The sequence below is a fragment of the Pipistrellus kuhlii genome, unplaced genomic scaffold, assembly GCF_014108245.1.
Source record: "Pipistrellus kuhlii isolate mPipKuh1 unplaced genomic scaffold, mPipKuh1.p scaffold_m20_p_8, whole genome shotgun sequence".
Classification (NCBI taxonomy): Eukaryota; Metazoa; Chordata; class Mammalia; order Chiroptera; family Vespertilionidae; genus Pipistrellus; species Pipistrellus kuhlii.
The window spans coordinates 20745345-20770304 of record NW_023425584.1 but is presented as its reverse complement, the minus strand read 5'-3'; the positions used below and the strand labels follow the sequence as shown (position 1 = coordinate 20770304).

Sequence of the window (24960 nt, the reverse complement as noted above, 5' to 3'; positions counted from 1 at the left end):
CAGGAGAGGAGGGCAGTTGGGGGCAAGAAGGCAAACAGGCAGAGTGGATAGGGATTTTCTGTATTATATTTCATTCTGAACTCTATTTGAGAATCTCTGCAGCTAATAAGAGAAACATTGCTTGAGAATTAGATATGTAAATGGATAAAAAGCAAACAAACGAAGAACATTGAGAGCTCTTCTCTAAATATTGCTTTGGGGTCCCTTTTTAGGGGAAATTCTTTCTATTTATTCAAATTCTGAGAAACTTTCAGGCATTTCAGGCTTTCAGGCATTTCCCAGGGACCATAATGAACTGCTTTTAAATAAACCAATTCCTGGTAATCTCCCACCCTGAGCTCAGCATGTGGAGTTGCTCTTGGAAGAACCCACTGAACTGAAAATCAATGCCTGCCTTTTGGAGGGTCTTCTGGTGTTATTTTCCATGTTTCATTTATCCTCTCTGCTCACATGTATATTTCACCCCAGACAGGCCATTACATGCACCTCTTACCTAGGGATTTCAGCAGTTGGGAAGGATAATTGCCCTTTTCTGATCTGCCTCCTATGCCCTTTCCTCTAAGTGAGCTGTGTATGATACTGCATTGCTTATATATATTCATTCAGCACCAAGCAGAAACTTTTTTTATTCTTACTGATTCATCTTGGTTCATAATCATCAGAAAAGGTTGATATTTAAAGAAGCAAAATCCTTTCATAGAGTGGAGAATCTTTCCATGGTGTGAATAAACATTCCTTGCACATTAGAATTTGACTTTAAATGTGTTTTAATTTAGTGGATACCTGCTGTTTTCCCCCAATGTCTTACTCACTAGTTCAGAGCCCAAGAAGGCATTAGACATTGGATAGCCCTTAACCAATTGTCCTGATATATATTTTTTCATATCCTACCAATTTAAGCACCCCATCCAATTCCATCAATTTCATAGTGTCTAAAATTCTCGTGTTTTTAAGTTATTTGGGAAATAAATGCTCTGTTGGGAAGAACAATACTGTCTGTCCGGTATATCTGACAAAATAAAATTACAGCATCATCCATAATGTAGTTTTCTTAATATCATTCATACAACTGGGGAACAGAGAAAGGCAAAAACTTAGTCTGTGGCTGTGAAAAAGAACTAACTTGCTATTTTAATAGCTCCCACCCTGCAGATCCCCAAAATGTGCTTAAAATCAAGTGGGCATCATATGAACACACACACACACACACACACACACACACACACACAGCTTTATGTAACTCTGGAGTTTCTGATTATGACAAACAGCAATTGAACACTTACTTCCTGCCAAATGCTGAGCTGTCTCCCACAGACATCATTTCATTTGATCTTCCCAACCATCTCATGAGAAGACTATTGTCATCATCCCACCTTTACAGAGAGATCATCCACCTTTCTAAGATAACACAGCCTATTAGTGATAGAAACTGGACTTAAAGCCAAATAGTCTGACCCCAGAGAATAGGCTCTTCACCACAGCATCTCAAAGCTTGTGAACCACTGATGCAGTGCTCTGAGCATGACCCCTAGGGAAACAGAGAACAGGGACCACCTCTTCTATGATATGGTGAGTTATTGAAGTCACCCACTGGTACCACTCAGGCAAGGAAACCTTCACTTTTAGCTAGACGAGTGCTACTTTGTCTTGAAATGGAATCACATAAGCAAACACAAACCCTGTGGGTATAAAACAAACCTTGGCAATAGAGGCAGTAACATTTATCTCTAGCAGCAGGCTGGATGCCATTAAAGAGCAGATAGTCAAGTGTGGCAGGAGTAGGATGGAGGAGAGACCTGGACAAAGAGTCCGATGACATGGCCTCCAATTACAGCTACAGCTCCTTGAAACCACGGACGCATGGAAATGGAAATGCCAACACCTCCAGATTCTCTGACAGCACGTGGCTTTCATGCCAACAGCTAACATAACAAGCTTATCTGCCTGAGCTCCTGGGGCTGCCCCTTTCTTCCTTCTTGCTGTTTGTCGGTGCAAAGACTCCAATGCACTTTGCAGATGCACTCCCTGCTAGATTTAAGTGTTAGACCCCACAGCAATGGCATGAATGGTAGAGCTGAGAGAGACCCAGGCGATCATCTAGCCCGCCCACTCCATTTTTTATGAAGAGAGACTTAGGTTCCATACAGGAATGGGATTTAAAGTCGCAATGTGTTAGGAGCAGAGGTTAGGGGCAGAGGACCCTCCTGGGTCCCAGCCTAGAACTCTTCATACAGCCTCTTTGTAAATATAGCTGAATTGTTCCCCCTGCTTTCTTGTGGTGAGTTATTTTGTTGGGCACCATTAGGGGTCATTCTGACTTAACAGACAAAAAACTACTAATGTTGTTTCAGAGAAAAAACCAAGGATACAACAGGGTTCTTTCCTAGCAAAGAAATAGATATAAGTCCTATGTCATCAGAAGATTCTTGGAAACTGTGATTTTAAGCAAAATGACATATAAGGAACCCAATTTTCTCATCGGCTAATTGACATAAAGAGTTAAGTTCTATAGCACATGTGTCAAACACAAGGCCCACGGGCCAAATCCGTCCCGCCAGGCCTTGCAATGTGGCCCGCACCGCACTGTCATCACTGCACTCCGCTGCGTTTCCATCACAATGACAGTTTATGACTGTTCAGTAAACCATTCGGCCCGCGATTTAGGCTGGATTTTAGATTTTGGCCCCTTCTCTGATTGAGTTCGACACCCCTATTCTATAGCATGTTCTGGTCACAAAAGCATCACCACATCTAATTGATTTGGCTCAGTGGATAGAGCGTCGGTCTGCAGACTGAAAGGTCCCGGGTTAGATTCTGGTCAAGGGCATGTGCCTTGGTTGCAGGGACATCCCCATCCCCAGTAGGACGTGTGCAAGAGGCAGCTGATTGATGTTTCTCTCTCATCGATGTTTCTAACTCTCCCTCTTTCTTCCTCTCTGTAAAAAATTTAAAAAATATATTTTTAAAAGAAAGCATCACCAAATGTTTTAAATAAAGACCCAAACACTTCTAATATTAAAACTGAAGTAAATATGATGAATAAAAATAAGTAAGAGAATGATTTTTCAACCCACTTACTTCAGTTTAGGGACCCGGATGGCCAGAACCTGTCCAGGCAGCTCAAGGACAAAGTAGGAATCAACCCTGGATAGGACTCCCCTCCATCTCAGGGCCACACACACACACACACACATATGCTGGACAATGTAGACATGCCAATTCACCTCATGTGCACATCTTTAGGATGCAGACATGGGGAGAACATGCAAACTCCATGCAGACAGTAGCTCCTGCTGGGAATCAATTTTAAAACAACTTTGAACAAAGCAGCACTATTCGAAGATATGCTGTATTTCCATTCATATGTGCTTTATAGTAACAATGTTTCTCTCTTTTTAAAAAGATCCCATAAGAGACCATTGTTCCACTTGACATTTTGCATAGCTCTTGGTTCCCTGTTGATACTCACAGGTTATACCAACTTAAAATGTCGCGGCCAAAAACTGCCCAAGTAGAATTATTAGAGCATGAGCGAACACTTTCTGAAGCAGAACTGCAGACTTACAGATACTCATCTTTGTGGACCATGTTCTGGCTCCCAGTTTGCTAGAGGGTTTGCTGGTTGAAGAGCATATTGAATTGAGGACAGACTGATTGAGCTTTTACTGCTGGTGCCCAAAGCACAGGAGAATTTACAGACTAAGCTTTCAGTTAGAAACATGGGTGTGCCATTGGGTTGAATGGACTTAACTTTCTCTGTGGTCCTTCTCTCCCGCCAGGGCACGTGCACATCACAGACTTCAACATCGCTGCCATGCTGCCGAGGGAGACGCAGATCACCACCATGGCCGGCACTAAGCCTTACATGGGTATGGGCTTCAGGGGCAGCTGTCTGGACTCAGGGCAAGGCATTTGCTTCCATTCCTGTAGAAACCATTTATTACACCCCAATCACCTGTAGGAACTTGCAGCTGGAGATGACAAGCCCCCCTCTGACTACCTGGGGAGCTTCTGATTTCATGGGTCTCAGGTGAGCCTTGGGATAATCCATTTAGGATGCACCCCAGTGGAGGTTGAGTCAGGAGGGCCACTGATGACCTTTGGAGAACACTATTTTATAGCATTATTTAGGATGGCGTCTGCCCACTCCCTGACAAACAGTATTAACTCATTAATTTCTACTAACTGCCTCTGGGTGCTTGGTGCTGTATCAGGTGCTGGGGACTCTGGAGTGAGCAGCACAGACCAAGTCTCCAGCCCATGGAGCTTACTTTCTGGTGAGAGGGGGTTAAGCATAGGAGCAATCAGAGAAGTAGGCACAGACATAAGTAGGATGCTCATAAGTGACAAGTGTTATGATAACCACTGTTTACATAATATAGCATTACATGCAGAAAGCTGTAAAGTGTAGAGTGCCTTCCAGTTATAACTGTAGTTTTCACTTTATCACTTTATCACAATGCCATGAGTCCTTTTTTTTAAAGATGAGAAACTGGGTTTTTCCTTAATATTTAAAATTTACCCAGAGTGAATGGGATGAGAAAAAAATTAAAATGACATGCTTTTACCTTAATTAATTGTGATGATTACAGTGGATGATGTCACTGGTTAAACTGATGGCATTAAATTAAGTCCGGGGGTGGCATGAATTGTACTGGCTAGATGCCATCAGAGGAATCCACAGGCCAGATATCTGCACTTGCAATCAAGGGCAAGGACAATGCCACTTTCTTTTGATAGTTCATTCTTTTCCTCACGCAGCTGAAGAGAGAAAGGGAAAGAGAATCCCGCCCCATGCAGGACTGCATCACTTTCTAAGAGAAAGAAATCTGTGGCAGAAAATGAGCTTCATTTTCTCCGATTTGCTTGAATTGCAAATGTGCTGGCTTCCAATGATCAGTGGAGGGAATAAATCAATTTTGTCTTTTCTGAAGTAATGGACACATATAATTCAGCCTGTTTTCTGCCAAACGCCCACGGTACTCAAATGATACAAAGGACTATCCACGCCTGCTGGTCTGATGGGTTTAATTCTGCAGGTTACCTGGGTTTCCTTCCATATCAAGGGCTATTTTCTTGGAGCCAAGCCAGAAAATGTGCATCTGGGTTTTCTGGGCCTGGTTTCCATGGTGAGAGAAGGAGAGGGAGGCTACCTTTATTTTCTCTCCCCAGTAATTTTCAATTCAAGATCCATATAATTTAATTCTCCTGGAAATTGGCATGTCTAGTCTTTTCACCACATGGAGCTTAGAAATTGGAATCTGGACAAGGTTCTCCGTGCCTCTCCATCTTCACGCTTATAATTAACAATTACTAACATTTACTGAAAGCCTTCTCTGGGCCAGATGATGTGTGAAATGTTTTGCATTCATTTACTTATTCACCCTTTTCCTCAACAATTGTATACGACAGGTTATAATTATCTGCATTTTACAATGAGGAAAACAAAGAAGCTTAAGTGATTTGCCCAAGATCACATGGCTAGTAATTGAAAATGGCCTAGATTAAATCAAGCTCTGTCTGACTTTAGACAATCAACTTTCTTCCTGAAGAGAAAAATTGTTAATGTTATTTGTGGTTCTTAAATGGTTGTAAGCCAATTTAAGTAGGCCAAATTGTTAGAATGGCTTCTTGTTTCTCTGTCCAGAAGTTGCCCTTGGCTTTGATTTTTGGATGGGAGTCTCTCTTAAGAAGTACTATGGGTGGAAATCATCTTTCTTTAAGAAAAAAAAAAGTGTTACCAAAACTTGGCAAAAATCTACTTAATAGACCTTCACCAGCACTCATTTCATAGCACTCCAATAGGATATTAGTTAGCAATTAACCAGGAAAAAAATCTGAAAAGAAAACTTGGATTCAACACTGAATGAAGATTATAGGAATATAGAACAGCTCTTAATATGATGTAGAACAAATAATGAAGCAATTCCTTGGCTCTGGAAATGAGAAGATAAGCAGCTGCAAGTTCTTAACCATTTTTCATTCATAATCTTTTAAGTCCATACTTTCTCCCATCACTCCAATCCTTCCTTCTCCCTACTCCTAAGTCTGGGCAACTATAATCCAGATCACTTAGAGTTTAAATTAAAATATTCTTCCCTTCTAAAAACAAACAAACAAATTCACTATGGAAACTGTGTACCTTGCAGATAAGCAAAGGGGACATTAAATTAATCCCTCTACTTACAGATTGTTAAGGTTTCCTTTTAGATATTTTGTCCATATGCACACACAGACATCCCTTTTTACAGTTGGGTTATACTGAATTTCTGTAACCTAAATTTTCACTGTATAATGTAAACACAATAATAACAGACATCATAAACTGAGCATTTATTATGGCCCATGCAGTTTGCTAAGTTTTTAACATTTTGTGTCATTAAATTCTCAAAGCAACCCTATAGAATAGGTTTATTCTGATTTCACAGATTTACACATACACACACAAACACACACACACACACACACACACACACACACACACAAAACCAACAAAAAAAAAACAAACAAAAAAACACACACAGGTCTAGAGAGAAACTGACCTGGTCAGAATCACACAGTAAGGACTGGTGGAGCACCAGGTTAAACCCAAGTCTAAATACATCTTGAACATTGATAGCAATGGAAGTGTAATGTCTCACAGCTACTGAGCTCTTCCTATGTGCCTGACATTGTTCTAAGTATGTGTATCATGTCATTTAAACTAGATGAGGCAGGCACTACTGCTGTTCCCACTTGAGACTTGCAGACTGAGAAGTTAAGCTCTGCCCAAGAGGAGCTGTAGATAGAGCCCTCAGGGTCTGATGTCAGAATCTACTCTCCAGTTGGTTTAAAATCTGGAAACCAAATGATGGAAATCCAAATAGCTAATAAACACATTAAAATATGGCCAAGCTTATTAATAATCAGAAGACTGTTCATTTTAACCACAATGAAAGACAATTAGACACTCACAAGACTGGCAAAACTCAAAATCTAAGTTAATACCAAGTGTGGATAAGGAGGTTGACTAAAGGAAGTCTGACACCTTGCTGGCCATCGTGTTAATTGGCACAACCACTTTGGTAAATAGTTCTGTGTGATCTAGTGTATGTGAAGACATCCATTCCATGCCCAGCAGCTCTCCTGGTAGGAATGTACTTACAGAAATCTTCCATGTACAGGAGAGTCATGAAAGGGTTGTTCAAATACTCTCAAATTGAAAATAATCCAAATAGCTATCAACTATAGAATAGGCAGGTAAATTATAATATGTGATCAGACTGTGAGCAAACTGACACCATGTGCAGCAATTTTGATAATGTAATCTTGAGCAAGACACCTAAGAAAGCAAGGACATATACTTACGTTATATAGACAGCGGAGGGCAAAAATATATTTACAGTTATAATATAAATAAATAATGTGATAATTAATAATAATACAAGAATAATCTCGTGTTTAGTGTACTCACAACTGTAGACCTACTTTTGCCCACACACACAACATATAGGCAAAACTGAAGTATTGCTTAGAAATGCCTGTAAAGATAATAAATCTTTGTAGAAAGGGAACAAAATTACTAACATAAATTCAAGAAAGTGGCTACTTCTAGGATTGTGAACAGGACAGGAATGAAGGTGGGCTCAAGATTCTATTACATGACCTGTGTAAGGGTCCCCCGGCTATTTTCTTTTAACTACTCATTAAGTTGCTCTTGTGGGTTTTAATTCTTTTTCTGAACGTAGGTTGAAATACTTTAAAAACCAAACAAAACACCCAGTGGCTGTTTGAGGGGAGTTTTGTCCCTCTTCACCTCTATCTGTACCCTCTCAGGAGCAGGGGGTGCTCTGGCAGGGTTGACAAGAGCTCCCATTATCTCTGTCTGGCTTTTCAGCTCTTTGGGAGCTCAAAGCATTGCCCATCCATTGTGCTTTTACATGTTGGCCTTATGTATTTTTCTTCATGTTCTACCAAAATTCTTCAGTGCCGTGAATATTTGTTAAATGAATGAACACATATTCAAATGTCCCCATGCTGGAAAACAGAATAAGTAGAAAAGAAAAAAAAATGCTCATATAAACTCCAAAGATGATCCAAGATGACAGGATTCACAGCTTTTATTAAGTAATGCCATTCTGATGGATATTTTCTTAACACGATGGTCTGTTTACCCCTCAAAGTTCTCTGCAGCTTCTCTAAAGGAGATGTCAGTCACCCTGGGAACTATCTGAGATGACTTGTGAGATACTGAGAAAGGAAAGCAGAACTATAGGCCACTCCATCCAGTCTGTGGGGTGCCATGGGGTCAGGGCCATTGCCTCCCAAATAGCACAGGGACCTGTGACTTACAGAAAGGATGCAGTGATGCGTGAACGGTGAATCCCGTGGGTAAGAGGCCTGCTCAGTCCTGCTATGGCGGGCTCGTGCAGTCAGGCTCAGTCCTGGGATGTCAGCATTCTACCTCTAACTGCATGCTGTCTGTAAGATTTTACTTAGAACTGAGGGCACTGGGAAGGGCAAATCAGACCCACAACCCAACAATATTCTTTGTTCAGAGTCGGCACCTCAATACAGAGAATGGGTCCGGTGTGTATAGCTATTGGTTAGGTAAAATTCCATTATAGATGTTTGCCTCTCTAAAAGAGTGCCTAATTTTTTTAAATCATCATCTGAGGATATGTTTATAGATTTTAGAGAGAGGGAGGAGTGGTGAGAGGGGAGGTTGAGGAGAGGGAATGAGAGGGGAGGGAGGGAGGGAGGGAGGGAAGGAGGGAGGGAGGGAGGGAGGGAGGGAGGGAGAGAGAGAGAGAGAGAGAGAGAGAGAGAGAGAGAGAGAGAGAGAGAGAGAGAGAGAGAGAAAAGAAGAAGAAGAAGAAGGAGGAGGAGGAGGAGGAGGAAGGGGGAAGGAGGAGGAGGAGGAGGAGGAGAAGAGAAGAGAAACATCAATGTGAGGGAGAAATATGGATATGAGAGAGAAACATCAATCTTATTTCCCTTATGAGCCTAACTGGGGATCAAACCCATAATCTAGATGTGTGCCCTGACTGGTAATCAAACCCATAACCTTTTGGTGTATGGGATGATGCTCCAAGCAACTGAGCCAGGGCAAGAAGAGTACCTATTTTGTGAGCACTGTCTAGGTGCCAAACACTGAGCTGAGATTTTGGCATGTACTACCTCATTTAATTTCTCACCTCTAGAAAGATTGCCTTCTTATTTAGACTTTGCTGGTGAGGATTCTCAAGCTCAGCCAACAGACTTGTTCCAGGTCATAATAAGCAATGAAGGCGAGTTTTGAACTGGACACAGCTCCAGGGCTAATAATAGCAACCATTGCCTGATTAATTGATTCAGCAGCATTCATTCACTCAATGTCTCTTGAGTGACTTTAAATGCAAGGCTCAATACTGGGCACTAGGAATGTAGTGGTGAGCAAGCAGATAAGATACCTTCCTTTGCTTTGTGTTTCATTCTCCCTACTCTACTCCTTAGGAGTGAGGGCTATTCTTGGAAAGAGTATGTAGAGTTTAGAAGGTTCACCATGGTCAAAGTGCTTAGAGAATGGGCAGTGGGGACCTTGGAATAAACTGTGCCTCAGTCCATTCAAAGAACGATGCTACAAAGTGTAAGTGACTCATAGTTTATGTAAAACATTCTCTCTCTCAGAGTGCCCCCTCCTTCGTCCCTCCCTCCTTCACCCCCATGAGCAAGGTGCAAATGCTTCCTTTGCCCCTTTAAGATGATGGAGATGGAGAGCCAACATGTTTCAGCCCGTTAGCCCTAACCTGCCAAGTCAAGACAACACACATATCTCAGCCTTCTTGGTTTCAGGGTCAGGCACATTTGAGGCCTGATGGGATCTAATTTTTCATAGTTGCAAGTTCTAAATAAGAGAAGAATGTGCGCACGAAGGCCTGAGGCCACCTGTGATGTTGGTTGATGAATGAGGCTCCTGAGAGAGAGCAGAAAATTAGAAATGTTGCCTACTGTGAGCAATCGAGCCATGGATGATAGACATTTACACAAGCGTGTCTCCCCTCTGCCCTGGCATCTCACCTTTGGAGGACCCCGCTGGGAAAGTAGATTTGTGGGTGTCTCAGGGAGCAGAACAGACCTGACTCTCCTGTGTTTTCAGCTCCCGAGATGTTCAGCTCGAGGAGAGAAGCCGGCTATTCCTTTGCTGTGGACTGGTGGTCTCTGGGAGTGACAGCCTACGAGCTTCTGAGAGGCCGGGTACAGTAGGACTCATTTCTTTGCACTCTTCCAGCTATTTACATTTTTAGACAGGAAAGATGGGTGTTTGTGTGTGTGTGAGTGCTAAAAATCCAGCAGTTTGTTTGAGAGGTGAAAATGGCTCTGCCATGTTAAGCTGTTAGCAACCCTTGGGATTTCTGTATTCATTCATTATCCCAGCTATGGGGATCAATCATGAGAGTTCACATCAAATCATGGGTGGTGAGCACACGATGTAATATTACAGCTCTTATAACATAGAAACTCACACCTGAAAACTAGATGATCATGTTAACCAATGTCACCCCAATCAGTTTAATAAATGAAAACATGAAAATAAAGAAATCAATAAATAATGTCGAGATTATAAGCTCCCATGGAGGGGAGATCCATATGCCTCATTAAATACTTTGTATAAATATATTTGTTTAAAGAAAAGCATTTTTGCAGGCACGGTACAAAAATCTAATTCAGACACACTTCCCCAAGGGGAGTGTTAATTACTAATTCAACATGATCCATGCTCTGTCGTGTTGGATTCCTGTCTGTCATTAAGTTCCTGGATTCTGGGTTCAGTGGCAAATTACAGTAGTTTCCTTCTAAAATAAATATTTCTTAAACTAAGAAAATGCCTAGGAAGAATTTTTCTAGGAAAATATTAACTAAAAAAAAAGGGAATATGCTAATTGACCCTCACGCTATTACAAAAAGTGGCAGCCAATAAGGAGGGAATATGCTAATTGGCTGTCCCTTCCTCAAAGATGGCAGCACCCACAGCCACAAGATGGCAGTACTCAGTCCCCTCAGCCCCATCGGGGCAGCAGGGACACAGCAAGGCCAGGCCAACCCCCAGGCAGGCCCATCTGCTCCATGCTCCTATCTCCAGAGTCCCCCAGTCCCCTGAGCCCCCCAGCTGCCCAGGGCTGGCCCGAGGTGCAGGCAAGCCTCAGATGGCAGCTGCCCAGCTTCCCAGGGCTGCCTGAAGCTCAGATAACCAGGGGTGGCTTGTGCTGCCAGCAGTAGAGATGTGATGGGGGCATCACTTTCCCCTGATCAGTGGGTTGCCTCCCACCCTTAAGGACTCCTAGACTGTGAGAGGGGGTAGGCTGCACTTAGGGACCACCTCCCTACAGTGCATGAATTTTCATGCACTGGACCTCTAGTATTATATAGTCATAAAACATTACTTTCTCCCATCTACATGTTTACCTTTTCCACTTTCATCCATTTTTTATATTCTCATTCTTGTTAATATGCTACCTTAGAATTGTTTGATGTATCCTATCAGGTACACTGTAATTTTTCTTTAGAGCATGAATTACATTTACTGAAGCATGTGTGTGCAGTTTATATAACTATTTGTGGTTTCCCTAGGGAGATGTTAAGCTCCACCAAAATAGAAATTATATCTGTCTTATTATTCTTCATCCACAATGCCCAACAGAGGTGCTGCAATATACTAGGCATTCAATAAATATTTGGTAAATGAGGAAATATATAATTCTAGTAGTTAATGAACTAACATTGGTTTTTAAATTTAGAACTAGAAAAATGTCATAGAAGAGAAGGACAATTTGATTATTTTTTAACAAGTTGATAGGCCATGAGGATTTTTTAAATATGTTTTTATTGATTTCAGAGAGAAAGGGAGAGGGAGGAAGAGATAGAAACATCAGTGATGGGAGAGAATCACTGATCAGCTTCCTCCTGCATGCCCCCTACTAAGGATTGAGCCCACAATCTGGCCATGTGCCCTTGACTGGAATCAACTCCAGGACCCTTCAGTCTGCAGCCCAATGCCCTATCCATTGAGCCAAACCAGTTAGGGCAGGATTTTTTTTTTTAATATTAAAAATCAGTTGTACAGCCTTCTAGTAAATAAAAGCACTGTTAAGCCAGTTGCTTGTGGCATTCATCAGTTAATTATCCACTGATCAAATCATTTGTGATTTCAGATGGCTAAGAAACAAGTAGGTTGAGAAGCAGCAATTAGTCGAAGAAGAAATTTAGAAAAATATTGACATTGCACACATATGTAACTCTGGACCCTACTATGCCAAACATGCCCCGACTCTTAACAGTATACATGGAATGAATCCCAGTAGTGACCCACAGTGCCCTTCACCTAGTCAGCAGTCAGTAAACACTGATAATAGTGATAAGGTACCTAGTATTCATTTTCTGCTATTGGGTTGCATGGATTATTTCCATTATATGGTTATTGACACCAGAATTAGTATTGGTCCTTTATTCCATCTTAAGGAAAGAAAACATTTGACAGGTGTGTTTAGACCTTGCATACAAAAATAACGTATGGCCAGTCATCTTTTTGGAAGGTCACCTCCTAGCATTTCATGGTTCCCTGAGAATGGACATTGACATGTGAAATATGTTAAGCTTTTCTTCACCTTTAGTCACTGTTGACATTTATGTCCACCTTTTTACCGTGTCAGTAATAATAAAACATTTCTCCTATATCATGTATAATATACACTATCCACTCTATTGAGAACTTTACATATATTATGCCATTCAATTTTCCCAACAATCTCATGAGGTGGTTCCTTTTACAGATGAAAGAATTGAAATCCAAATTGAGTGGCTCCATTTAGCCCTCACATTATTTTGCCTCCAGAGCTCACTTAATTATATTACCTTTTAATACCGAGTTACAACAGGGAAAAAATAAACTCTTCCACTTCTTCCAATTTGGCTCATCCATCCATAATCATTTGTTAAGTATCTCGAAAGGGCAGACCCTTGAGACATGTACATATCCATATTAGCTGTCCTACTGTTGGACAGACCAACATGGAAATTTTGTTCATTCAACAGGCACCCACTAGGTGCTAGGACCCATGGGGAAAATGTGAGTATGGTATAATCTCTCATTTTATGTGAACTGGAGTTTAGTAGCTCCCAGTTCACATAAAAGAGAAAATGCCAGCGTGGATTTCTTTATGAAATAGAATTACTATAGATAAAGGCTGCCCTCTTATGGACATTTATGAAAACTGTAATAAAACACTCACCCCCACCCCCACCCATACACACACAGAGAAGTTAAAATTATAGAACACATGTGTCAAACACAAGGCCCGCGGGCCAAATCCGTCCCGCCAGGCCTTGCAATGTGGCCCGCACCGCGCTGTCATCACTGCACTCCGCTGCGTTTCCATCACAATGACAGTTTATGACTGTTCAGTAAACCATTCGGACTGCGATTTAGGCTGGATTTTAGATTTTGGCCCCTTCTCTGATTGAGTTCGACACCCCTATTATAGAAGAACCTGGTTTTCTCAGAAGTAAAAGTACTTTTGCCTCATCATAAAATTTGCCACTCCACTTCATAGGACCAGAGACTCCTGACTTTTGGGAGAGGGTTGAAGTCTTTTGGGTAACCTCTGAATGTATTCATTAGGATTCAAACAATTTAAAAGAGGTATGTGGTAAACTCTGAATCTCTTTACAATCAAACTAAACAACAGAAGTTTAAAATGTCAACTTACTGAGCACATGTACAGTGTTTTATAAAAATGCACCTATAAGTTATCTTACAAAACTATTCCAAATTAGTATCTCAGAGGTAGATTTAGCCCACAGAAAGGTTTTGTTTGACCAAGAATGATTGACCAAATTTTAAAAATTTAGATTTCAAAAGAAACTGTAGATATTTCTGGTGTTTTGTTTTGTTTTGTTTTGAAAGTAGATCTGGCAACACAGGATGGACCATATATGTATATGCCAACAAGGCAACAGCTATAGAGGATAAGAAAATGATACTAAGATTTTCCTGGTTGAAAATTTAACTTGAAACATTTGCAAAGGAATGTGTGTGTGATTTTTTCTTTTACCCTGTAAGCATGAAGACTTTTCCCTCCTCTCTCCCTTCAGAGACCGTATCATATTCGCTCCAGTACTTCCAGCAAGGAAATTGCACACATGTTTGAGACGGCTATTGTGCCTTACCCTTCTGCCTGGTCACAGGAAATGGTGTCACTTCTTAGAAAGGTAAGGAGGAGGATTGCATGACAAAAAGAAACACTAAAAAGCAGCATGCTCTCTGGTTAGAGTCAGTGCACGATATTGGAGGTGGGCCGTGATAGGGTACATTTCCGGAGTGGGCTTTGCAGCTAACAGCTTTCAAACGCATGGCTTCATTAAGGCAATGCACATGTCCTCCTGTATGTGCCAAAGCCACCTCGAAGTCAGCGGACCTGAAATGGGTTCTTGGTCTCTCTGTATTTCCTGGACTTTCTCCAAGTTTCCCAACTCAGTGACTGAGTAGCCTCTCCCTCCAATCACTTATGCAAGCCTGAAACCAGAAATTATTCATCGCCCCCACTTCCAATCCATCACCACATATTGTAACTTGACCTTTTAAATACTTTTTGAATCTGTCACTTTCCTCCATCTCCATTACTGTCTCTCCAATCATACTTCCATCAAGCCTTTAACTGGTTTGCCCTGTGCCCTTTTACACACTCCATTCTTCTCTCCATTCTGTCCCATAATGACCTGTTCAAAGCAGACTTTGTTGTCTTCCCATTGTTCATGGAATAAAGATCAAAGTAATGTGTATGACATAAAAGTTCTAATTACTTCTCAAGCCTTATTTTGGACTTTTGTTCCCTTTTGATTGCACATAAACCACTTTAGTCTTTTTCTCTTCGGTTTCCCTTCCTCCACCTCACTCTCACATATCAGCCTCTCACCACAGGCCCTTTGCACATGCTAGTCCCTCTGCCTAGAACACTGCCCCCTCCCCAACTCTTCCAGCTCTCTCCAGGACCAGGACCATTCAGTGTGATTCACTGATTAGTTCAAGTTCGTGAATTGTTTCTTCAGGGTCATGACAAGTACAGAAATTGAAACATTCAGAAATATTTTTAGCATTTGATATTGCTACTGCCTCTAAGCACATGGTCCATGGACTCATCTCATTTGTAGCGGGAGCTCAATAGTGTGTGTCGAATGACAGTGTGTGAAGAATATGGACCCCAAGAGGATGGGTGTGGCTTTTTTCAGGAAAGAAAATTGCACAGGTGATGGCAGGTCAAGGAAAAGGGCTCACAAGTCAAACCTGTGTCTCTTGCCTTTGGGGTCAAGTTCATTTGTTTTGGAATAGGGACATTGCCATTGGTTATGTCAAAGATGAACAGGTGGTCATTTCCCCTAAGCAAATTTTCTTCAGTTTCAAGACAGCCTCTTCACCCCAAATTTCTACCTTGGTGATCCCAGGTTATCCCCTGCAGAACAATTCTCAGGTGGAATTGCCATTTTCCATCAGAACCACAGGGTTGATGTGGTGTGTTTGGCTCTGGAGTGGTTAAGGGGGAAAATCTCTAATCACAGTTTATTAAACCCAGAACTATAACAGTTACCTTAGTTACACCTTCTCTGTGTCACCCCCAATATATTTTGGTCAGTTGTAAAAGCACCTAAAAATTTTAGTGAGAAATAAATTTCATTTGTGAAAATGTGTGCACATTTCTCCCCTAATTACAGTCCTTCTCTTAAGCACTTTACATGCATGGCTTCATTTCATCCTAGCTGAAACCTTATGAAATAGGTTACAATCCCCTTTTCACAGATGAGTGAACTGAGATTTAGAGAATAAAGTAGGGGTATCAACCATCAGAGAGACATTTGACTCCTTAGGACAAGCGATTTTCACTCTTCACCTTGCAAAAAAAAAAAAAAAAAAAAAAAACCACCTACAATTCATTCTAACTGGACATTATCTGTATTATTTGTTTAGGGGGTCAGGGTAGGGAAATTATGCCTTATTTCCTTCAGTCTTACACTTGAAAACATTGAGAGGGAATTTGTGTGTGTTTTTGGCCCCATTTTGACCTTCCTCGTGACCTTAACGTTTCTGTTCCTTTGGCAGCTACTTGAACCTGATCCAGACCAGCGATTTTCTCACTTGTCTGACCTTCAGAACTTCCCATATATGAGTGATGTGAACTGGGATGCGGTTTTACAGAAGAGGATCATTCCCGGTTTCATTCCTAACGTGAGTCAATCCCAACAAACCCATAATAACTCGCACGCAGCGCATATTGTCCTGGGTGCTAGAGATGCACCAGGCCTGGTTAGATAACCACATCAGTGTTGTAAGACAGCCCAAATTCCCATTTTACAGATGAGGACACTGAGGCATGCACAGGTAACTTGGCCACCAAAGAGTCCCTTGGCTACCGAGTAGCTGAGTGGGAATTACAATCCAACTCTATCTGTGTCTGGAGTTCCAGCTTCTAACCACTTTTTGTGGCATGCTTCCCCCCCCCCCCCCCCCCCCAAAGAATATCTAATCCTCCTAATACACAGTCCTCACTTAGTCATAAATAGGCTCTGTGACTTTAAGAGAAGTGGCATAGAATGAAGCCAGTTTTACCATTGGCTGGCTGATAAAAACAAGGGTTAAATTCCTACATATCTCCTCAACCTTATAATGAAACAAAACCTCAAATACCCCCTGTTGCCCTTTCTAGGAATCTGCCAATTGGAAAGATGATGCTTTCTTTGATTCAAAAGGTGTAGGAATTTGTATGTGAGTCAAAGGATTGGCCTGTCTGTAATGACTCAGGACCAAAGGGAAATAATTCCCACCAGATGAGTCCCTGGCCAGGGGACATCTGTGTCCTACTGCAGACCCCTGGTGAGAGCCAGAATCCAGGTCCAAGTGCTCAGTGAGATGGTGGTTTTCTGGAATTCGGGGGGTGGAGAATCAAAAGCTTATGGAGAGACTAGGGGGTAGGGTCAAGGACTTACCTGGCCACTTTGCCGAGTCCAGTAGGGGTAGCTGGTACCAGGTTGATAGGTGACACTGGACCCTGCTGCTGCTTCCACAACCAACAACCCGCACCAAGACAAGCAACCATCAGCTCTGTATCAAGAGGCCCTCCCCCTTTATATAAGCTCTGGCTTTATTGTGAATCAGAATCACGTGGGGAGCTTGTGAAATGTGCCATTTTCTCACGTGCAGTTGGGGAACTGGGAAGCTGGGCAAACAACTCAAGTGATTCTAATTGTCTGCAGGATCCTTAGAGCATAATGTTGAGACCCAGAACACAAAAGGTCAAACTTTAGAAAAACAATAGTCATTGGTTTCCTCTAAATTCAACCCACGGGAGGCTCATTGGGAGTTTAGAAAAATAAACAAAATATAAAATTAATGGATGTGCAAAACAATGCTGACATTATCCAAAATTAGCGTGGGAACCCTAGCTCGGTGCCCTTGGAATGCTCCTTTAGGACCCCATGCCTGTCTCCACATTCGCTCAGGTGTACTTTGGGAATGAAACAGGGACCTAGGGAGTGAGCCAACCTGTGTTCCTTGCAGAAAGGCAGGCTGAATTGCGATCCCACCTTTGAGCTCGAAGAAATGATTTTGGAGTCCAAACCTCTTCATAAGAAGAAGAAGCGTCTGGCAAAGAAGGAGAAGGAGATGCGGAAATCTGATTCCTCTCAGGTGAGCAGGTCTCCGCCCAACCCCGGGGGAACCTTCCAGATGGCTGCAACTCCTTGGAGAGCTTCTGCTGGGAGGTCATCTCAGCACCTGGCTTTTGTGGCCCTGTGAATGTGCTCAGAAGCTGAACAGCGAGGCAGTCCTGGGCATCCTGGCAGCCACGTTTCCCTGTGGACTTTCTAGCTCTGTCGTGAACTTGATTCAGTTAGTACCTTCTCCTAGCTCTCAACTCAAAACGGCCAATTTTCTGGGAGAGACTCTGATCGGCCAAGCTCAGGCCAGGTGACTAGGCTTCAAAGCACAGGCATGCCTCGTTTTATTTGCCCTTTGCTTTGATGTTGTGTTTTTTACAATTGAAGGTGAAGGTTAGACTCTCCACCAGCAAAAAAATATATAAAATATATATATATATATATATATATATAAAAATATGAATTGCTTTATTGCAATACTCACTTCATTGTAGTGCTCTGAAATGGAACCCACAATATCTCTGAGGTACTAATAGGTCTGTGTACACATGGCTGTTTGGGGCCTCACTCCGGCTGGGAGCAGCCAGCCCTAGAGGTGGTGTCTGCTCTTTGCTCTAAGCCACATGTGTCAAACACAAGGCTCGCGGGCCAAATCCATCCCGCCAGGCCTTGCAATGTGGCCTGCACCGCGCTGTCATCACTGCACTCCGCTGCGTTTCCATCACAATGACAGTTTATGACTGTTCAGTAAACCATTCGGCCCACGATTTAGGCTGGATTTTAGATTTTGGCCCCTTCTCTGATTGAGTTCGACACCCCTACTCTAAGCAAAAGTTCATGCTACCAGAATAGAGAGCAGACATGAAGGAATTCTTATATGGTCAAGTACTATTTTGGGATTTTTAGGCTGAGTTGATTTTTTAACCATATTATTCTGTCAGAGTTAGAGCTCATATCTCAATACAACAACTTATAGGGACTCAGTAGGATTTTACACATGTGGCTATATGCGTTATAATGGTGGAGAAGAAATAAACATTCTATGAGCACTTTCCCACAGCACAGACCCCAACCCTTTCTAATATCAAACAAAAGAAAAAAAGCAGTTTCTCCTCCCCCCCTAGTTTCATGTCAACCTTAGAATCACTTACAAGAAGTGGCTCTGCCCACAATGAAAACAGAACATTACATTACTAATCAGAGAAGTTTCCACACTTTTCATCTTCTTTTGTTTTAACGGGTTTATATTGGTAAGATATGTATAACATAAATTTGCCATTTTTAAGTGTGCAATTAGTGGCATTAAGTACATTTATAATGTTGTACAGCCACCATCACTATTTCAGAAATTGTTACTCCTCCAAGCCCCATTGCTTTTTTCTTCAATTTCAGCAATGTTTTTTACTCTTCAGAGTTCAACTCTTTCACCTTCTTGTTTAAACTTTTCCTAGGCCTTTTTTTTTTTTTTTTAATACTCTGGAAATAGAATTGTTTTCTAAATTTCCTTTTTGTATCATTAATTACTAGTGTATAGAAACAACTGATTTTTCTATGTTAATTTTGTACAGAGCAACTTTGCTGGACTCATTTATTAGCTTTAATAGTTTCCTGTGAGTTCTTTGGGACATATATTTCTATCTTTCTATCTATCTATCTATCTATCTATCTATCTATCCGTGTCATCTGCAGATAGAGATACTTTTCCTTTCCAGTTTGGATGCCTTTATTTTTTTTCTTGCCTAATCACAATGTTGAATAGCAGTGGTGAAAGTGAGCATCTTAGTCTTTCCCCACCTCAGGGAGAAAGATTTTAACTCTTACCATTGAGCACTATGTTTGCTGTGAGTTTTTTGTAAATGCCTTTTATCATATTACATTTTATATAACTTTTTGTATTTGTATATGTTTATATAAATGTTTTTATATATATAAAATATTTTATATATGTACTTAATGTGTAAGTACATACATATGTATATAAATATATAAACATATACATATATAAATAGGTAAACAATATTATGTAAATATACTTTTAAATATTATGTAATATTTTGTTTATATATTTATAATATTTTATTGTTAAAATTGTACTTGAAGATACAGCTTTTTCTAATTCCTAGATTTTTTTAAAAAGGAATGAATGGCATTTTTTTCTTAGAGGATAATATTTTTCATCAGAAGCAATTTGGAAGTACTTTGTTGCAGACTTTTAAATATTGGATCTTGGGCTGACACTATCCTGGGCCCCATGAGTATTATTTTTTTGAGGTTCAGTTTTCTCATGATGATGGCCAAACCATTGGTTCCTGTTGAAAGCTAGACAATGAAACAGCAAAGCAAATGGTTTGCATGTCTGTGAGAAGTCACAAATAGGACAGCTCTGTTTGCTGCCCCTGAGGTCTAGATCATGAACCCCAGCACAGTCATTGAGGGGAACATTCTATAGGAATTCAGAGTGAGGCGATGTTTCTAGGCTGTTCATTAAATTCAAGTAGAACCTCCAAACCTTTCACATGAGGGCCAGTAACTAGTTCAATAAACCCTTGTCCTCACCCTCCTTGTAGCCATGGTTTCTTCTTGGGCTGCTTGGCTGAAAGACATCAAGGTCATGAATCATAACCCAAGTCTTTCCTGCTGGCTCATTGTGGGGAGCAGTGTGTTGATGTATTGTATCCTCTTGCTCTTTCTTCCCTATTTGCTGCCCTATTGTTCTGGTTGGGGTCTCACTCCTTCTACAAACTTAGAGATAGCATTTGTTTTAAAGATGCATTCTTTGATTGGGCCATTCAGTGAACAGACACTCAATAGATGTTGGCTGTTTGAGGACCCTCATTGATCTACTAACTATATCTCTACTCTTTTTTTTCAACATTCACCTGGAAGATGTGCCTTCTTCAAGAGCACCTTGATTCTGTGCAAAAGGAATTCATCATTTTCAACAGAGAAAAGTAAGTCAGTAGCTCCTGCAAAAACAGAAGCCCAGCAAATGAGAGTGTTTCAAACCAGACTTTACTTGCAAAGCCTTAATATATTTTTAACATTTTTTATTCTTTCTAATTATAAAAATGATGCCTATCCATAATAGAACACTTGGGAATTTCAGGAACCTTTTTATTTTTTGTAAGAAATTGCAAATATTGTAGTGGGTAAATGAGCTTCAAGTTTCTGTTGATGGGAAAGGCAGAGAAAAAATTGGGACTTAAACATTTCAAATCTATGATGTTTTTAAAGTTTCCCCAATCTCTTTATAAATTGTTGGGCTTAATGCTATCATTTCAAAGGCTTACCTCTCTTTATTTTCAGGGACTAACCGCCTCTTTTTTTTTTTCCCTTTTTTAAGAGTAAAAAGGGACTTTAGTAAAAGACAAGCAAATCTAGCCTTTGAACAGACCAAAGTCCCACAAGAAGAAAATGGTCAGAATAACAACCTGTGAGCCATCAACATCTTCTTCTTGGGACATTTCCTGCTACTCAGGCCAGCAAGTTCTGACTTCCACAGCAGGATGGGCCAACTGCACACCGCACACACCTTAGAAAACGTGAATGCCTACCTTTGAGGGAGGCAGCATGAAACAATGAGGAGCTCCCTGGACTCCTGGGAACTGGTTACACCACTAACAAACCATGTGACCATGAGCAAGACACTTAACCACTTTCTCTGCTTCGGTTTATTCTTAATGAGAGGGCTCTACTGGATGAGCTATCCTCTGCCTTTTTATTGCAACCACTGTTGTCCTAAACAGCCTTTATTTTTATTTCTAAAGGACTATTTGGATGTAAATTTATTTTTCCACTTCTTTAGTTACACTGTGACAGATGGATAAATGGACATAGGTGGGTGATTGAAGTGTTTTGGGGGGTAGGAAAGTTAAGAGGTCACAATCCCCCAGTCTGATTGAATAGGAATAAGGAATCCAACCAGGAAGGAATGAATTGGACTGAATTAAACTGAAACAGACTTACCTGGGCCTTCCAGTGCTATGCCAAAGTGACACACCACATCAGCTTATCCCAGCTAGCAAGAGCCTGCTATGCACATCTGTCCCAACACCCTGAAGTTGGGAAGTTGAAATTGGTGATGATGAGGCATTTAAACCATGGAAATTGGCCAATGCTACAATTGGCTAAATCACGGCATCTCCCCACAACACACACACACACACACACACACACACACACACACACACACACAGCAAGCCATTGTTAGATATTTATGAGCACACCACTTGCCTTCTTCCATTAATAACAATCTTTGAGAGGTCATGATCCTCTTAAGATAATCATAGACCTACTTCTGGAGGGGATCAGGGAAGACTTGTCACATGAATAGCATGTCCACCTTGCAGTACAGTGCGGTGTCTTACTTGGGAGTTAGTCTCAGTGAGAATGTGCTGTGAATTTGAACAGTAAAATTTACCATTGAAAGTTCCCTGAGATTACCCATAATGTACAGTGGGTATCTTGTCTTTTTTTTTTTTTTTTAATAAATTTTTATTGTTCATATTATTACAAATGTTCCTTCCGCCCCCCCTCCATTGCTCTCCTCCACCAGGTTCCCATCCCACCCTCTGCCCTTTCCCCACCCCCCATTGTCCTCATCCATAGGTGCACAGTTTATGTTCAGTCTCTTCCCACATCCCTCTCTCCCCTTTTCCCCAAGAATCGTCAGTTTACTCCCCTTCCATACCTCTGATTCTATTATATTCACCTGTTAATATTGTTCATCAGATTTTTTTTTTAATTTCCTTGGTTTTTAGATTCACTTGTTGATAGTTACATATTTGTTGTTCATCATTTTTATCTTTATTTACTTTCTCTTCTGAAAGAACCCCCTTCAGCAATTCATATAATTCTGGTTTGGTGGTGATGAACTCCTTTAGCTTTTTTTTATTAGTGAAGCTCTTTATCTGGCCTTTGATTCTGAGTGATAGCTTTGCTGGGTAGATTATCTTTGACTGTAGGTTCTTATTATTCATCACCTTGAATATTTCTTGCCATTCCTGTCTGGCCTGGTTGGTTTCTGTTGAGAAATCAGCTGACAATCATATAGGTGCTCATTTATAGGTAACTACCTGCTTTGCTCTTGCTGCTTTTAATATTCTCTCTTTGTCTTTTGCTCTTGGAATTTTAATTATGATGTGTCTTGGTGTGGTCCTCTTTGGATTCCTTTTGTTTGGAGTTCTGTGCACTTCCTGGACTTGTAAGTCTAATTCTTTCACCAGGTGGGGGAAGTTTTCTGTCACTATTTCTTTCAGTATGTTTTCGATATCTTGCTCTCTCTCATCTTCTGGGACCCCCATAATTCTGATGGTTTGCTTGAAGTTGTCCCAGAGGTTTCTTACATTATCTTCAATTTTCTGGATTCTCTTGCCTTCTTGCTTCTGCGGAGGAGTGTCTTCTGGCTCTTTATGTTCCAAATCTTTGACTTGATTCTTGCGATCTTCCATTCTGTTTTTAGGACTCTGTATAATATTTTTTATTTCAGACAATGTATTCTTTATTTCTTGTTGATCCCTTATCATTTCTCATTGATTCCTTATTAATTCTAGTTGATCCCTTTTCATATCCTCATAGGTCTTATCCACCTTTTCTAGGAAATTCTTGAAAAACCTTATAAGTGTAGATTTGAACTCTATATCCAGTCGCTTTTTGTCCTCCATTTCTTTCGTTCGTGATCTATTTTGTTGTCGCATTTTCGAAGCTTCCCTGATGGGGCCAGGTTTCAGGGTGGCGCCTACAGCCCTGGCTTCAGTCAGCCCCACCCTATGAGGCTCCTGAGTCTCAGTAATCCCCAGGGTCCTTCAGTACTCCTTGCAAGCACCTCTGAGAGAAAGATGCCCTTGATTTCGCCTGCTACCAAACAGTCTATGCTTTCCCCCAATGAGCCCGGAACTGGGGTTCAGTTCAGTTGGAAGTGGGATTGGAGGTGGCGTTCAGAGCAGTCTGGAGCCCCAGTCTCCTTCCTGCCTGGGCAATCCCGCAGCACAGCCAACTGTCCCTTCTTTGCGTGCAATGTGTGCGCCTCTGGGACCTCCTTTCGCCGCTCCCCTGGGGTTCTGCCTTACAGCCCAGCTCCCTATGGATGAGCCTGGGTCCCCAGGGTCTGGCCTAGAACTAGGGTTCAGAGCAGTCGGAACTGGAGATAACAGTTGAAACTTTTATCTCCTTCCTGCTAGGGAACACCAGCCAGGCAATCGGCCGCCCCTTCTCTTCGGCTCATCCTCTCCGCGTGTGCCGTGTGTCTCCGTACCTTAGGCTTTTACAGCTCCTCCGCTCTTCCTTCTCGTTTTCTCCTTGCTTCTCGTTGTAGAATTTCCAGTCAGTCGACTTTCCTGTAGTTCTGGGTAATGTCCATTTTATATTTTAGTGTGTTTTATTGAAATTGTTGTGTGCGGCTGTGGCTAGGTGTTTACCTGTGCAACCATCTTGGATTCTCTCGGTATCTTGTCTTTGTGAAGCCAAGACAGTGAGCTGCCCGTCAACAATGAAACAAGTCCCGTTTTTGGTTCATTTTGATTTTGCTGTTTACCTTTATTTTTGGCTGATATCAGATGAATCAAAACATTAAACAAATGACACATGCATTTATAGAGTAGAATTACACTAAGAATCATGGATGCATACATGTCTGTGAGGTTAGGGGTCATGGAACTAAGGGAATGCTTTGGGCTCACTCAAGAATGGCAAGTAGGATCACCTAATTACTTAAAGTATGATTGATGTCTCACTGTTTTCCTTTATATTTTATGAATTTCTAAATCACCAAGTTAATTCACCTACATGAGCTGTGCATGTAATGTATCACCACTCCCCTGAATATCTTTGCAGAGGAACTATTTATGGCCACCTATAGATGCCACTGCCTAGGGAGTAAAGAAGTGAAGAGTCTTGATGGGGGACTGTTTTAACCTCTCAGCCACCCTTGTCCTTCTTTATGGAGAGTGTGGGCATCACCAAGGTGGTGTGAAGCTGCGGGAAGATCATTTGAGAAACCAGACATGTGGACATAGGCAGAAGTCCCAGCTGCGGCCACATGCTACACCAGACTTTTCCAGGAGGGGTTTAGGGCATCTCGGCATGGGTAGAAGCCAGTGCTGCATTTTAACTCAGTGGTTACAGTAGACTCCTCATAAGCTGATAGGCCCACCATTTCTGGCAGAGCTGTGAAATAGTACCTACCTACTTTCACAGCAACCATCCTTTTGTTAAGCATTAAAACCAGGTCCTTTGTTCTGTGTGTTGGATTCATTTTCCCTAAATTCTCTACACTCTGTCTATGCTATTTTGTTTTCCTCT

General features: G+C 41.4%; 1 protein-coding gene across 1 annotated transcript in view; it reads left to right on the top strand.

Annotated features, from left to right (window-relative positions):
* Nucleotides 1–22127, top strand: part of STK32A (serine/threonine kinase 32A) — an 84297-nt gene extending 62170 nt beyond the window's left edge. Inside the window, exons 7-13 of the mRNA XM_036423559.2 lie at nucleotides 3780–3869; nucleotides 10118–10215; nucleotides 14110–14226; nucleotides 16109–16234; nucleotides 17564–17692; nucleotides 20548–20612; nucleotides 21005–22127. Coding sequence (XP_036279452.1) covers nucleotides 3780–3869; nucleotides 10118–10215; nucleotides 14110–14226; nucleotides 16109–16234; nucleotides 17564–17692; nucleotides 20548–20612; nucleotides 21005–21098 — 719 coding nt within the window. The 3' untranslated portion in view covers nucleotides 21099–22127. The remainder of the gene's footprint in view (nucleotides 1–3779; nucleotides 3870–10117; nucleotides 10216–14109; nucleotides 14227–16108; nucleotides 16235–17563; nucleotides 17693–20547; nucleotides 20613–21004) is intronic.
* Nucleotides 22128–24960: the final 2833 nt, after the last annotated feature.